This window comes from Citrus sinensis, chromosome 4, assembly GCF_022201045.2.
Source record: "Citrus sinensis cultivar Valencia sweet orange chromosome 4, DVS_A1.0, whole genome shotgun sequence".
Classification (NCBI taxonomy): domain Eukaryota; kingdom Viridiplantae; phylum Streptophyta; class Magnoliopsida; order Sapindales; family Rutaceae; genus Citrus; species Citrus sinensis.
In genome coordinates this window covers 22987939-23003878 of record NC_068559.1, presented here as the reverse complement: position 1 = coordinate 23003878, position 15940 = coordinate 22987939, and the positions used below count along the sequence as shown (strand labels likewise).

Sequence of the window (15940 nt, the reverse complement as noted above, 5' to 3'; positions counted from 1 at the left end):
ACAAGTGATGGGTTCTACCAATTCAGATTTGAGAGACACTGTCGCATTATTGGTTTGCGAGTAATAAATAAAATCACTACTAAAGCTGCTTTTTTCAGAATCAATCACTTCAACTCACATGGCAAATTGGCTTGTTATGTGGGACTTCCACACACAAGAAACAAGGGTCACTCAACAGTTACTAAGAATTGATGATAATTTCAAGTCGAACATAGCACATTGGAAGCTTAATGAGTCTTTTGGACTCATTTCCTAGCCAACTTTTGCTGGAACACCAGCAACTTCTCAAGTTTAACCAGAAATATTCCACTTGATTTCGAATGCCACATTGGAAAATTAAGTTCAGTGTGTAGTTTCTGCTGGAAATTCAATGCTAGAAAGTACGTACAAGACATGGGCTCATGATTTAATTAATGGTCCTGTAATTCCGAGGTGTTTGATGGTATTTGTGGACTGGGCCGAGCTTGATTTTTCTTCAAACAGAGTCAGCCCGTTGCCCCACTACGGCTGAATAATACACAGAAACTCTGATGATATCTCCAGTGTGGCAGCTAATAATTCTTTTGATTGTCTCGTGATCATTTTCAATCTCTCGGATTCCTACCAACAACACGACAAACCACTGTGTCGTATCACCACTTCACATGTGGTCCAATCCTTGTCCACACTCTAAAATGCCCTTAATTTACTCAAAGCAGCAAGTTCCCGGACTAGGTCTCTGAAAATTTTTGCTGGCTATTACGTTTTCCCTTTTAGCACATGGAATCATGGATGCATGGGCCACCCCTTTAAAAGCTTCCCCTTCTCATTCTCGTCCTTTTACTGAAAAGGGAGAAAAAGGCCATTAATTAAGTAACAAAATAGTTGTTATATGCATACGTAATATTAAAGATTAGAAGCCCTGTGCGCATGCCCTCAAGTTATGTGGAGGGAATGAGTTTGAATTTTACGAGACTAATTTCGTTTAAATAAGGATAGATTTTTTAGAATATCTTTTTTCTTAGTAAGTGAATTTCTGAACCTAATGCTTGATAAACTTTATTTTAAATCATATATATAATAGTTTTAAAAAAACATTAAAGACGAGAAATAGCAACAACAAAAAATAAAAAATAAAAGAAAGAAAGGCCAAGCAACTCTTTTATGTGTATGGTTTCTATGGAATACAAAAACAAAATGAAAGATAGTGTATAGTAGCTTTTTCTTCTTGTCTTATTTCTTCCTTTATTGGGCTCTTTTCCATAGCACCAATTGCTGAAAAAGACCCATATGGATTGTATATTGTCTATATTCATCAATTGCTACCTACTATATCACATGCATCCTCATTAATTTTTTCACATTGTCCTGTTTCCATGGCTTTTATAACTTCATTAATCTCTCTCCTTGCTTCTCTCAGCTTCTTCTTAGTTTTTATTCCTTGCAATGCAAGACTTAAACATGATTTCTACAAAAAGACTTGCCCAAATGTGGAGAAAATCATCTACAATGTGGCCTCGCAGAAGCTGCTTGAAGCACCAGTCACCGCCGCCGGGGCTCTTCGCATTTTCTTCCACGACTGCTTCGTTGAGGTTTGATACACACACACACACACACACAACTAGAATGCCCCATTACCTTCTTAGCCATTACTTTAATTAATTAAAGATGGGGAATTTTGTAATATGAATTGATATTGTAATTTGAAGGGTTGTGATGCATCGGTCTTGATTGCGTCAAGTAAAACCAACAAGGCCGAAAGGGATTCAGAAATCAACTTGTCACTTCCCGGCGATGGTTATGAAGTGTTCTTTCGAGCAAAGAGAGCGTTGGAGTTGCAGTGCCCTGGCATTGTCTCTTGTGCCGATATTATGGCAATTGCTACAAGAGACTTGGTTCATTTGGTAACTTCCTCTCATTCTCATCATTCACTTTCATTTTCACCGTTATTATTGCTCCCCCTTTCTGACTGTTACAACACTTTTTTAAAGTAGTGTCGCATAATGAAAGCTAATAACTGAGTGAGCATAAAAAACAAAGGGAGAATATTATTTTGGTCTCTTTTATAAATTATATTTACTACTTAGTTATTGGATAAATTTTTAATCTCCTATTTCATCTCTGGTGCTTACTGGTTTTGATTTGGAAAGTTTTAGCTAATCATTTTTTACATTATCACATTTACTATATGTATATTATTCTAAGAACAATAATAGATACAGCTTGAATGAGATTCCTTTAGGGGAAATGGATTCAACCCAATCAACCCACCTGGTGTGGAGAGATATTTAGTCTTTATTAAAAAAATTAAGGGCGGACTTAAGTGGTTAAAATAATTTCCAAAGGAGATTAAGGTGTTATTTTCTTAATAAATAAATATGTCGTAATAATTATCTAACAATTGACAGAGTGTATACATTAGCAGCGCTCAAATGCTTTCCCCTAAAAATTTTATGAAGTAAATCATTAGCGTGTCCATTTATTTTTTACCAAGAAAAATTAACATGACTTGCTTCAAAAGGCGGGAGGCCCAAGATGGGAAGTACCAAAAGGAAGAAGAGATGGCCTTATTTCCAAGGCTTCAAGAGTAGAGGGCAACCTCCCACATGTGAACCAAACAATATCTCAAACAATCTCACTCTTCAAATCGAAAGGCTTATCAACTCTGGACATGGTAGCCCTATCTGGAGGCCACACAATTGGCTTCTCGCATTGCAAAGAGTTCATGCCAAGAATCTATAGCTACAACAAAACACATGACATTGATCCAACCATGAACCAAGACTTTGCTCGCAGCCTTCGGGGTTCATGTCCTAAGTCTAAGAAACTTGATCCAACTGTTGTTGCACTCAATGATGTCAGTACACCTTTCGTGTTTGATAATTTTTACTACAAAAATATTAAGAAGGGACTTGGGTTGCTGGCTACTGATCAGATGTTGCTTTTGGATTCAAGGACTCGAGCGTATGTGAAAAGAATGGCTGATGCTAAAACTGCATTTTTTAAGCACTTTGTTGTTGCCATGATCAAGTTGAGTAACATTGGGGTTAAGACTGGCAAGGATGGTGAGATCAGGAGAGATTGTGGTTCCTTCAACGGTTAATTAAATTTTATTTGTATTGTCTGTAATATTGTTTGCAATAATAGATCGAGTTGAATTTTTGAGCTGATTCTATAATTATTTATCCTTTTCAGTGCATTTTTGTTTGAATAGTATTAATCAAACTACCTTTTCTCTCACAGGAGCGAAATTAGAACCCTAAACTGCTCGTAAGTTATAGCTTACTTTGCATATGAATTCACATCTATTAGACGTGTACGGGAATTAGGCTTACAAAGTTGATTTGTATAATGTAGGAATGTCAACTTAGGATTCTATAGTCCTTGATAGAGATCAGGATTCTCATCTAATCACTCGATTATATTCCTTTTTGATATACAAGTGCTGTGTATACCTCTTAAATGTACTCAAGAGGCAACGAATCGACACTATATCTATTAGCAACTGAAGTGAATATCTTTGGTAGCATCCGAACCGCACAAGTAGTAAGTGAAAAGAGCCACCACTTGTAATCCTTTTCAATTATTAATGTTCAAATCTTAGAGATAGAGATAGGATTGTGTTAAGTATTCATCTAATTAAACTGTTTGATAGTAGCAAATTGAAATCGAAAAAGATCACGTGAATGTTTGAGACAATATAAAGATTCCAGATTATTTGTTGATTTGCAAAGTGATGAGGAACTTATTCTATAATTATCATGATCATCTGTAATCCAAAAACGAAGCTTTCTCATATTGAAACGTGGACTTAAAAGCATGCACGAACAATATAGTTTGAGGCTATAAATTAAAGGCAAATGGAGGGAGACGAAGGCGCCAGGATAAAAAACACATATATTGTTAGTTAGCTAGGGTTAGAAATATACAAAAGCAATCGTCGTTCACTCTCCCTCAAGGGCTTCTCTTCGATCCATATATAACGTACATATGCTCAAATGAGTGGTGATGGATCGACGCTGAAGCCCTTAGGGCAGAGTGATCGACTCCGGCTTTCTCATTTTCCTTTTTCGAGTGAGTGTATCTACAACTAAGCAACAGAATCGTGACGTGTGACAAAGAAACCAAAGCAGTAGAGTCGTTCACTCTCCCTCAAGGGCTTCGCCACAATCCAAATCATGCTGAACAGGTGGGTGGGTTGATGCTGAAGTCCTTGGGGTTGAGTGATCGACGCCTGTTTTTTAACTCGCTAATGACGATCGCAGAAGACAACTCGAAGGCTAGCTATTTAATTCTTCAACTTGCAGAGAGGCATGCAACAAGTATATATATATATGTGTGTGTGTTTATATGATGCATGGCTGCTGCAAATGCAAGGTAATATTTAAGCAGAGAACGAATTTGATCCAACTCATCGCCTGCCCAAGGCTTTCAGTTCCCTTTCAATCGGTATTTGTTTATCTTGTTAATAGGAATATTTGAAAAGGAAAAAGAAAAATATTGTTATTAAGATTGTTGCAAATAAACCATATAAGTATCAAGACGTACGTATGCTAGTTTCTGTAAATTTGCACAAAAGCAAGCCAAACACAATTATTAGATCTTGCCCATCAAATATTGTAAATTTGTCACGGTTGTTACTAGTATGTTAATTCTAATCGGATATTATTATTTGATAAGCTACAGCTAACAAAATCCTCAAATAATCATCATACTTTGTTGTATTGTTACACTGATATACAGAATGTACAGGATAATGAATTCGAGAGAAAGGAGGGCGAAAAGGAGGAGGAGGGTTTGGCAAATGAAGGGAGAGGAGAGATAGGCGTACGGTCTCCTACAACGCCATAAATGCGGTTTCATTGATGAATCCGAAATTCTGAATCTCTCGACGACATTTCAGTATCAATATAAAGAGCCTGTTGCTGCTGCGCTTCAAGTCCTCCATGAAGGAAAACAACGCAAGAACTAACTTATAATTGATTTACATGATTTGAATCAATAATGTTATATATCCAACTCTGTAAATAAACCTACCCAGTGTTGGATTGGATAAGGATTCTCAGTTTTCAGTTTTACCTCACCTTGATACACAGCAAAATCGACAAGATGGTGTCTGTTCAAAATTGGATTTAAACTGATGGTGCCTGCCGATTCTAGGACATCAATTTTTTTTTTTTTTTAAACAAGAGTCCAATATTAATAATTTGATGCTTGATTCAAAATATTTTAGTCGGTGGTTAGTTTCTTGTATTGAAAGTAAGAAGTCAAAAAATTCAAATTTAAGAAAATACATTTAGTTTAATTTAAATGAGGAGTGATGAGATACAGTAAAAATTACTTCAAAAGAACTATTTTAAGTAAATTTACATAAAATGCTTGAAATCATAAAAAATGAGATATGTTTTACTTACAACAAGACAATGATATAAAACTCGTCAGCACTATATTTTTCTAAAGCAGCAATAAGAACTTAAAATGTTCACACAATTAGATAAATAAATTCTAACAAAATAAATGGCATTTCAAATCATAGGATGGGCAGCAGCTCAATGATGGGCTGGTTCTTTTAACATTGTTCAATTTAATTTTTCATGGGACTCTTTCTAATTTCTTTAGATAAATATTTAATAGATTGTTAATAAAAGTGGATTTCTAATCTTGACCTCTATAAATTTCAAGACTGTACTATATCATTCAACATGAAAACGTAGGGTCGTTTCGTAAAATACTTGGGTGGTTATTTAACACAAAACCAAATTCAGGTAGTTCACAAATTAACATCCCTTTGAAATCCTTATAACACTCCTTTTGCATTTTATTTTTAAAATACGCTCAGTTTAATTTATGAAAAAAAACTCATCTATTAAAATTCGCCTTCTTTCCATAAATTTTCACTCTAAGAAAAAAAAAAGTAGTTCTTTCAAATTTTATTTATAAAATATGTACAAATCTTAAAATCAAAAATTACTTTTTCTTATTACATAATGTTTATCTTCATAACTCTAAACTCTTATTTTTTAAAAAAATTAGTTAACATTCAAAATATAAATATAAATTATGAAATGAAATGAAAATTTTTATTAAAAGCATAATTTATTTAATTATTGTACTCATAATAAGGAATGAATTAATTTATCTTTAGTTATTTAAGTAATTTTAAGTATTTAAAAAAAAAAAGAGTTTTAAGAGAATTTTTGAGGGGCGGCAAAAGGCTTCTCTTTTCAGAAATCGGCAACCCGTCGGCCCAGCCCAACGAGCACAGCTTGCCATTTAGCTAAGCTGTTTGTCTCCGCGTTAATACCTAAAACGGAAATTTCTTTCTTCCGCCGTCGGCCGTGCAGCGTCGCTGTTTTGATCAGAAGAACAAGGGTACCATCTCCAGTCTCTACTTCCTTAATAAAAAATGTGCTTTTGTATTTTCAACTTTCACCATCTGTCTCTCGTCAACACCGAATGCACTTTCCATTCTAGGGTTTCACCAATTCTCCACAGAAAAGAACCCAACAGAATAATCAAACCTCAATATTATTATTAAGGGTTTTATTTTATTCTGTTTTATTTTCACTTTCTTCTGTTAAAAATCCCATTTTTTCCCCTCTTTTTCTTTTCTCTTTGAATTAAATTGATAAAATGGGTGACTCTGATACACGAAAAAACCGAAACATAAGCATACTGGCTCATGTTGATCACGGTAAGACAACACTTGCTGATCATCTGATTGCCGCCACCGGCGGCGGTTTACTTCACCCTAAACTAGCTGGTAAACTTAGGTTTATGGATTATCTTGATGAGGAACAAAGGCGTGCTATTACGATGAAGAGCTCTTCGATTGCTCTTCATTATAAAGATTATGCTATTAACCTTATAGACTCCCCTGGCCATATGGACTTTTGTAGTGAGGTTTCCACCGCTGCTCGTTTGAGTGATGGTGCATTGGTGTTGGTTGATGCTGTTGAGGGTGTTCACATTCAGACTCATGCCGTTTTGCGGCAATCTTGGATTGAGAAGTTGACTCCGTGTTTGGTACTTAATAAGATTGATAGGTTGATTTCTGAGTTGAAGTTGACTCCGTTGGAAGCGTATAACCGGTTGTTGAGGATTGTTCATGAAGTGAATGGGATTATGAGTGCGTATAAGTCGGAGAAGTATTTGTCTGATGTAGATTCTTTACTTTCGGTGCCATCAGAGAAGCTAGGCGATGAGAATCTTCAGTTTATAGAGGATGATGAAGAAGATACATTTCAACCCCAGAAGGGTAATGTAGCATTTGTGTGCGGATTGGATGGATGGGGTTTTAGCATAAGTGAGTTTGCCGAATTTTATGCTACAAAACTTGGGGCAAGCACTGCTGCATTGGAGAAGGCTTTGTGGGGTCCTCGGTATTTCAATCCGAAGACAAAGATGATTGTGGGGAAGAAGGGAATAAGTACAGGGACTAAGGCTCGGCCCATGTTTGTACAGTTTGTTCTAGAGCCATTATGGCAGGTTTACCAGGCTGCTTTAGAACCAGATGGGGATAAAGGGGTGCTTGAGAAAGTGATTAAATCATTTAATTTGTCTATTCCGCGTCGTGAATTGCAGAACAAGGATCCAAAGGCTGTGCTTCAGGCTGTCCTGAGCCATTGGCTCCCTCTATCTGATGCAATCTTGTCGATGGTAGTGAAATGTATACCTGACCCAATTTCTGCTCAATCCTATCGGATTTCCCGTTTGCTTCCTAAAAGAGAGATTTTGGATAATGATGTTGATTGCAATGTACTAACAGAGGCTGATTTTGTGAGAAAGTCAGTTGAGGTTTGTAATTCTAGCCCAGAAGCTCCATGTGTTGCTTTCGTTTCGAAGATGTTTGCTGTCCCTATCAAAATGCTGCCTCAAAGAGGTTCAAATGGGGAGATTTTGGACAATTATGCTGACAAAGGTGGAAATGGTGAATCAGAAGAGTGCTTCCTTGCATTTGCAAGAATCTTTAGTGGAGTTCTTTATTCAGGACAAAGAGTTTTTGTGCTTTCAGCTTTGTATGATCCATTAAAGGTGGAATCAATGCAGAAGCACATACAAGAAGCAGAGTTGCAATCCTTATATCTAATGATGGGTCAAGGCTTGAAACCAGTAGCATCTGCCAAGGCAGGAAATGTTGTGGCGATCCGAGGTCTGGGTCAGCAAATATTGAAGAGTGCAACTCTTTCATCTACAAGAAACTGTTGGCCTTTCTCGAGTATGGTATTCCAGGTTTCCCCCACTTTAAGAGTTGCAATTGAACCATCTGATCCAGCAGATATGGGCGCTTTGATGAAAGGTTTGAGGCTTCTGAATCGAGCAGATCCATTTGTGGAGGTTTCTGTTTCATCTCGTGGGGAAAATGTACTTGCTGCTGCAGGAGAGGTTCATCTGGAAAGATGCATAAAGGATTTGAAGGAGAGGTTTGCTAAGGTAAGTTTGGAAGTCTCTCCGCCTCTTGTGTCCTATAAAGAGACCATTGAGGGCGATACATCTAATCCATTACAGAATGTGATATTGTTGAGTGGGAGCTCAGATTATTTTGAGAAAACAACTCCAAATGGGAGATGTGTTGTTCGAGTGCAAGTCATGAAACTTCCTTTTACGGTGACTAAGGTGCTTGATGAGTGTGCTGATTTGCTTGGAATTATTATTGGAGGGCAAGCCAATAAAAGTTTGGAAACCCAGAGATCAAGCAGTGGTGAGGACGATAACCCAATTGAAGCTCTCAGAAAACGCATAATGGATGCCGTGGAGGATCATATTTCTGCTGGGAATGAGAATGACCAGTATCGGATGGAGAAATGTAAAGTAAAGTGGCAGAAACTTCTTAGGAGGATTTGGGCGCTTGGTCCAAGGCAGATTGGTCCTAACATCCTCTTCAAACCAGATGATAAACAAATTGATACTGAGTCCTCTGTTCTTGTAAGGGGTTCTGCTCATGTATCTGAGAGATTAGGCTTTGTGGATAACTCTGATGATGGTGATGCAGCTGAGGAGATACCTCCAGGAGTTAATCGAGCTTCATTTGTGGAAGCACAGTCTCTTGAGAGCAGCATAGTGTCTGGATTTCAGCTAGCTACAGCATCTGGTCCTTTATGTGATGAACCAATGTGGGGATTGGCTTTTATTGTTGAGGCTTACATCTCTCCTGTGGCTGGGAAATATGTTGACTCTGAAACTTCCCAACAATCTGAGCAGCATGGCATCTTCTCTGGGCAAGTTATGACAGCTGTTAAAGATGCATGTAGACAAGCTGTGCTCAAGAAGAAACCCCGACTTGTTGAAGCCATGTATTTTTGTGAGTTGAACACACCGGTTGATTCTTTGAGTAAAATGTATGGAGTGGTTTCCCGAAGGCGGGCTCGGGTGCTGAAGGAGGAAATGCTGGAAGGTTCTGCACTTTTCACGGTTCATGCTTATTTGCCTGTTTCTGAAAGTTTTGGTTTTGCTGATGAGCTTAGGAAAGAAACTTCTGGTGCTGCAAGTGCTCTTCTTGCCCTTAGCCACTGGGAAGAACTTCCTGAGGATCCTTTCTTTGTACCCGAAACAGCGGAGGAGAAGGAAGAGCATGGAGATGGTTCTAGTGTTCTTCACAATACAGCAAGAAAACTCATGGATGCTGTGAGGGAACGGAAAGGCTTACCTGTCGAAAAAAAGGTAGTGGAGCATGGAGCTAAACAGAGGACCTTAGCTCGCAAAGTTTGAAGGTGGTTAAACCTGGTTGTATCTCTAGCTTTAAAAGAAATTGTAAGACAATACATGTCATCAGTTTTGATGTGAAAAGTTATAGGCCATGCGAGCAAATTTATTTTTCAGCATGAGTTAATTTTCAGCCTTTTCTCATTCTCATTCCCGAATTAAATCCAATGTGATTCTTCTATATTACTTTGCTGGATTTAAGCTCTAGGCACGAAAAACAAATTTGTTTTCCCATTATTAATTTTGACATTCATATTTTCTTGGCATTATCTCAAACATTTTTTATCCCTTTGAACTTGAAGTCATTTCTTTGGGGATAGCTTTCGATCATTATTAGGCCAGTTGCTTGATAGTTGCGGCCAAGTGCAGTGACTAATCTAAGCTTCTGACGTGGAAACTATGTTGATTTTGGTTGATGCTGATTTTGTTTCTTCTATATAATATCCCCTAGCCCCTAGGAATTAGGTTCCGGATAAACCAGCTGTTGCTGCTTTATGGGTTATGGGTTCTCAAAACTTCCAACATAGATGCCACAAAAGGACACCCCCCTCTTCATATGGGCGGCCTAAACTACTCAGTACTTGCTAATATATAGGCTATCTGGAACTCTTGTACTAGAAAGCACTGCCTTGTTCTGTTTTTGCCCCTCAACTTAGACTGTAGTTTCCATGCTTGCTCTGGCTGAGGGTATGGATTTGGCTACGATTTTATTCATAATGATTGCAAATTAGATTTGTAATGTCCCAGGAAATTCTTTTTTAAGTTGTCTGAGGTTCAAGTTTATAGCCTAGCAAGCGGTTCCTGGAAAAGAAAAAATAGAGATATGCCGCACCTTAATTTCAATAAAAGACATGGGGTTTATGCAAGTGGTGCTTTACATTGGTTAGGGAGATACAATAATGACTGCCGTAATAAGGTTGTGGCATTTGGTTTAGCCCTTGAGGACTACGAAGAGGTGCTTCTGCCACTGCCTCTGTTTCATCAACTTGTGGGTACCAACGCAGCGGTAACCATAATTTTTATATGGAGTTGGAGTTGGGAGAATTAGAATGGTGTTTGTGCGTGGTTGCTAATGAAGAAAATGCCGTGAAGGATTCTTAGACAAAATTGTTTTCGTTTTCACCTGAATCAAATCAAATTGATTGTTCTCCACTACGAGCTGATAATCCGATTCTCTAAGTCGTAGAAATCCGGGACGCATAAAGTCGGTAGGTTATTTTAACGGGGGCAGCCAAGTTCTTTCTTGAACGATTATGTTGATCTTCTATTTTATGATCTGAAAAACAACAAAGTTAATGATGTTATACCCCGGAATAGCTTCCAGAATCTTGATAATTTGAATGTTTTGCAAACCCTTGTTTCCTGTGATGATTTGAACTAACAAACTGATGGGGAGGTGCCAGAGGAATCAATCAACCGAAGACCTGATCAAGAAGCCGTATCAAGTCTCTAGCTCATCCTTGCAAAGATCACGAGTGTCGTGACGAGGAAGATTCTGGTGCAAGAAATATTGAAACTCCTGTATTTCAAAATAAGTAGAATAAATATCTATGCATTTATTTTTTAATAGAATCAACCGTACAAACAATAAAAAGTATCACTCTTTACTTTGGAAATCCATAACAAGAAGACAAGCTTATATGGTGAACACAATCAAATACTCAGCATTACTGCCTACATTCCAAATCAAAATGACAAATTGAGTAACACAGCAATGGAAGTGCCTTTCTTGTCACAACATGAAGCACGGCCCATGCCTAAATTAACAGCAACAGGCAATATATATTATGAGAAATAACTCGTGAACCTAATGGACTAAAATAACTCGGGATGATGGATCTCTACGGCCAATAACTAAATTTCTGACAAACATTTTCTTAAGCTTCAAAAAATCTCTGAACTTTCTATTATATTCTATTCCCTACTAAATGGAAAGGCTAAAAAAAAAAAAACAAACCTGCCCACCGAATTCATATATGATCACTTCAGAAATGGCAGAAGGAACTCGCCAGGCATATTCCTCATATCGTAATCCAAAAAACTGTCTCAAGAAATACTCTTCCATGTGTTATCATATCAGCAAAGGAGTGACAAACAACAATTGCAGGTCCAATTGTGGACATGGGATTACACAGCATTGTCTGAGTACCAACTGACGGAATGTGGAAGCCACAATAGCTAGGATGACTGGCGAATCTATGCACTCCATGAGTAATCAGTTCGTGATGTTCCTCACGAGAGACCTTGATGAGATACGTGAAAGCCCAACCAGCTGTGATAGATCACCATTTTGCGTATGATTTCCGCAACTATAACCACACGGCATCACCAGACCCGCATTGTTTATCCACCAGTATTCCTTCTACACTGGAAAGAAAACAAAATCGATAACATACTGCATCAAGAAGAACGGCATTTGTCATAATAAAACTTTTACTGATAGTGATCAGAATTGACCTAAGAGTAAACTACTGACTCCCATGAAAGGCAATTGCTAAAATGTATTCGGGAACCTGAAAGAAGAATGCTGTGAAGGACGTCTGATATAACTGTCTGCCAGCTGTGTGTAACCCAATATTTCTGTCATTTCCATCAAACGAACTCTCAGTTTTCTCTCGGTCGTCTAAAGAAGGGCATCTCCTGCATCTGAAAGAGAGCATACGTTGCTTCCCCCTTTTTTTTTTTTTTTTGGCTTTTAAAATTAGTAACAAATACATATGACAAATTGTACATTTCTGTTTAAATAACTAGAAAGTTTATTTTTATTTTGCAATTGTAAATTCAAATTTGATCATGTAAATAAATAAAATAATATATGTTGTATTTAAATCAAATTAAATTGCACCACATTTGTTACGGTTTGGAACTGTTACATGCCTAATACTAATCTTTTAAATTTCTAATCTACTCAATTGAACTGAACAACAAACATATTACATAATACAAAATTTTTCGGCATTACAACATCTTCTCAGTCGTAGCCTATGTGTTTCTACATCCAGAGGGTTTCTTGAGACCTTATGCAGTTGCTTTAGAGGCCTTGCAACATCCTTTGCTTGCAGCTTCTCGACATAGAAACATTTCAAGCAATCGGAATTTTGGGTTCGCCTAAATTCACGAAGGCCTCTGCACGAGCCATTCGTGACATTGCAGCATTCCAAGACACAAGGTGGTTCATAAACACGTTTGCATATGTCCCTTTGTCATTCTGTTAGAACAAATCACAGGATTGTTATGGATGGCATCTTATGGAAGGTAAACAGATGAGGTAATGAAGGTTACATACCTTGTAATCCAGATAATAAGCATGCTGCAAAAAGTAAAAGAGAAATAAATAACATGTAGCATAAAAAGGATTAATAGTTTCAAATTTACAGAGGGGGGGGGGGGGGGTGGAGCGCTTACCTCCCACATATCCAAACTGATGATGGGCTGCATGAGGAAAGATGTTTAATGCAATTGTTAAAATGGAAACAGAGTATTCACTCAAAGGGATTAAGATCGTACGATGTCATTCCACACAAGTGGATTTATGGCATTTGATGTTTTAACCACGGCGAGCCTTCTCTCTTCCCTCTTCACTGAAAAATTTCAAAGTAGCACCAAGCAGGAAAATGTTATCAACAAAATGAACTAAGATTGACAAATGAATATACTACTAGTAAGCTCAGCCAGCAGGCAAAACAGTATTTCATCTTCAAATATTTCTTTTACTAAAACATAGATCCATAACTTTTCTGACATCAAATCCTCTGATACATCACAATCAAAGAAGTGAACAAAAATGCTTTGGGAGGGGAGGGAAAGCAGTGGTCAGAGAAGGGAAATATTCATGACAGCCCTCATGACCTATCTAACTTAAATGTAAAAACAGCGCATGCTACACAGTATGATACTAAACAAATTATTAAGTAGTCAAGAAGGTATATTTCAGGTGTCATTTATTATTCTTGTTTTGATAAAAGTTACTTTACATGACACTAAAGGTTGGTCTAAAAATAGCCCAGAAAACAGTGTGTCCACATACTAAAACATAGAACTTTAAGTTGCACATAAAAAATTAAAAAACCATACTAAAAAAATTAAAAAACCATACTAAAAAATTAAAAAACCATACTTGGTCACCTAGCCCTACCCATTACATTTGGAAACAATAAGGAACTTTAATGAAAGAGATCTAAAATCTGAATCAAAATGCAATGCAATGTAACACCAATTAAAAGGAAAACCAACTTAACAAAGAGCTTACAAACAAGCCAAACATAGCCAGAGCCAAACAATGTGAGGGCAGCTCCTATAAACTTCTCTTTGAAATTTGTAAAGGAACCAAAGTCCTTTTCAATCTGCTCAAGTACTCCATATTTGGGTATGTCACCTCCTCCAGGCTGCATGGACTCCCAAAAGAAGTCATGGTTCCAGACCTGCAGTGGCAGGTTAAAACCAAAGATTTCACATTAGTGTTACCACTTCAAATGGACATTAAAATTATTTAAACAGGGTGAAATGTAAACAAGTTCATCCTTAAGAACTCTAGAAACATACAAAGGATAAAGCACTCCAAGACACCGACTAGGTTAACTGTTGTTGCCTGTAAGAATTTCCCATTCCATAAAGGTTTGTTTACTTCTGAAGCTCTATCTACAATATGGAAAACCAGTAACATGCATCAACCAAGGTCAATATTGTAAAGTACTATAAAATGGCATAGAGAAGCTCTTTGGCTTCTTGATCAAAAAATTGGGTGGGTTTCAACTGATCCTAAATATGACACTATTGGACCATAGAAGACCAAACCCAAAATTTGGAAAATAAGCCAAATCTTAGATATAAGGCTTTTCTGTTTTTAATTATATAATGCATAAATGTAAACCAAGCCCCTTTCATTCCTAAGTCCTAACGTGAATGGATTCAAAAACAGTATTGAACTCTGAACTAAATTCTTCCTCTTCTTTTCAATAATTAAAACTTCAAATTTCATTGATAATAACAATCAACGATTTCACTAATCATACAATAAAGCAAGAGAATGTGGTATAACATCAACATTCACTTTATTCTGAAGTTAAACTCCAAGCTTTAACATTTGCTGAAAAGCTATTATATATAAACCCAAAAATTTGTTTTAAAGTCAAACAAATTAATCAGACACACCAATTTATGAGCCACTTTTAGCAAACTTCACTCAAAACAATTTTAACATTAACAAGAATAGACATTATATCATGAAGCCACCAAGCAGAGAGTTTCAACCGTACCTGTACAGCATTGTTGAATACGGGTAAAGGGTTTCCACTGTTATAAGAAACTTTAACAAGTTCATCCAAAGTGTATCCATACAACACATCATCTTTCGCAAGGTGTTTATTCAAACCTTCCACATAGCCACGATGAAGCTCTCCCCAATGCACTTCCAGCGTCCGCTTGCTCATATAAGGCTCTAAAGCATCCTAAAAAATAAAATAAAATTCAGCGAAGTAAAATGTCAATTTCCATAGGCTTGTCCAGCCCATTTACAGAAACAAACCATTTCACTCACAAGTTTATAAGGAGGTGTCTTTAATCCATAATAAGCAATGATTTTGGAAGCTCTTTGTGACCCATGAAGCTGTCTTCTCTGCAAAAACAGATAAGATAAAACAGAAATGCTTTTCTGTTCAAAAATTTGAGTAAACAAAGAAAGGGTTTTAATTAAAGCAAATAACGAACCGAATGACAAAACTTGGGAATCTTCGAGGGATTGAGCAGAAGATGAGTACTAGGTGGAGCCAAGGGATTACAGGTAACTGAACCCATTTCAGTTCTCTGTCGAATTCTTTTTTCTTTTTCTTTTTTTTTCAAGAAAAGATTAATCTCTTTGTGTGCAAAGTGGGAACTGTGCCTTTGAATTTTTATTTTGCCCTAGAATGCAAATCCGTTAATTTATCATCTACTGTAAAATGTCTATTATTATTTAGTTGTTCTTAGAAACTATTATATTGTGTTCGTATCGTATACGCTTGTTTCCTCCATTTATTGGTGTTGAGTAATAAAAAGTATCAGTCAAGCATCTCTTAATTTCTCACCCACGGACAAGTCTCCTCGGCTAAATATTATGAACAAATTCTTTGGCAGTATTCCATTATGGAGCATGTACCAATAAGAAATGAATACTGACCAGAGGTTCATATCGACCAAGTTCTTGTTAATCAGAGAGAGGACACGATCTCACACCCACGCGACAGTTTCGTTATGACCCAAACTGCTGAAGAGAACACGATTC

At 37.0% G+C, this 15940-nt stretch overlaps 3 protein-coding genes, 1 long non-coding RNA gene and 2 other non-coding genes across 7 annotated transcripts; 5 read left to right on the top strand and 1 right to left on the bottom strand.

Annotated features, from left to right (window-relative positions):
• Nucleotides 1-1207: 1207 nt before the first annotated feature.
• Nucleotides 1208-3144, top strand: LOC102621985 (peroxidase 65-like). Its single transcript, XM_006484437.4, has 3 exons — nucleotides 1208-1571; nucleotides 1689-1883; nucleotides 2501-3144. The coding sequence occupies exons 1-3, from the start codon at nucleotides 1356-1358 to the stop codon at nucleotides 3080-3082; spliced, it is 993 nt and encodes a 330-aa protein (XP_006484500.1). The 5' UTR covers nucleotides 1208-1355; the 3' UTR covers nucleotides 3083-3144.
• Nucleotides 3145-3886: 742 nt separating this feature from the next.
• LOC127901911 (uncharacterized) lies at nucleotides 3887-5057 on the top strand. The gene is made up of 2 exons (XR_008054227.1): nucleotides 3887-4428; nucleotides 4732-5057. It is a non-coding gene; the product is annotated as an uncharacterized LOC127901911 (long non-coding RNA).
• MIR477B (microRNA MIR477b) lies at nucleotides 3908-4045 on the top strand. The gene has a single exon (NR_129326.1). It is a non-coding gene; the product is annotated as a microRNA MIR477b (primary transcript).
• MIR477C (microRNA MIR477c) lies at nucleotides 4104-4262 on the top strand. The gene has a single exon (NR_129324.1). It is a non-coding gene; the product is annotated as a microRNA MIR477c (primary transcript).
• Nucleotides 5058-6195: 1138 nt separating the features above from the next.
• Nucleotides 6196-9800, top strand: LOC102622289 (uncharacterized). Its single transcript, XM_006484438.4, has one exon. The coding sequence runs from the start codon at nucleotides 6613-6615 to the stop codon at nucleotides 9685-9687; it is 3075 nt and encodes a 1024-aa protein (XP_006484501.2). The 5' UTR covers nucleotides 6196-6612; the 3' UTR covers nucleotides 9688-9800.
• A 2677-nt stretch (nucleotides 9801-12477) lies between these two features.
• LOC102622588 (superoxide dismutase [Fe] 3, chloroplastic) lies at nucleotides 12478-15722 on the bottom strand. Of its 2 annotated transcripts, XM_006484439.4 has the most exons (8): nucleotides 15388-15722; nucleotides 15218-15295; nucleotides 14937-15128; nucleotides 13931-14102; nucleotides 13189-13262; nucleotides 13087-13113; nucleotides 12968-12991; nucleotides 12478-12889 (listed from the first exon to the last, which is right to left on the bottom strand). In XM_006484439.4, exons 1-8 carry the CDS (start codon nucleotides 15472-15474, stop codon nucleotides 12764-12766), a joined length of 780 nt encoding a protein of 259 aa, XP_006484502.1. In that variant the 5' UTR covers nucleotides 15475-15722; the 3' UTR covers nucleotides 12478-12763. The 2 variants fall into 2 exon arrangements, with proteins under 2 accessions (XP_006484502.1, XP_006484503.1); XM_006484440.4 differs by lacking the exon at nucleotides 13087-13113.
• Between the last annotated feature and the right edge of the window lie 218 nt (nucleotides 15723-15940).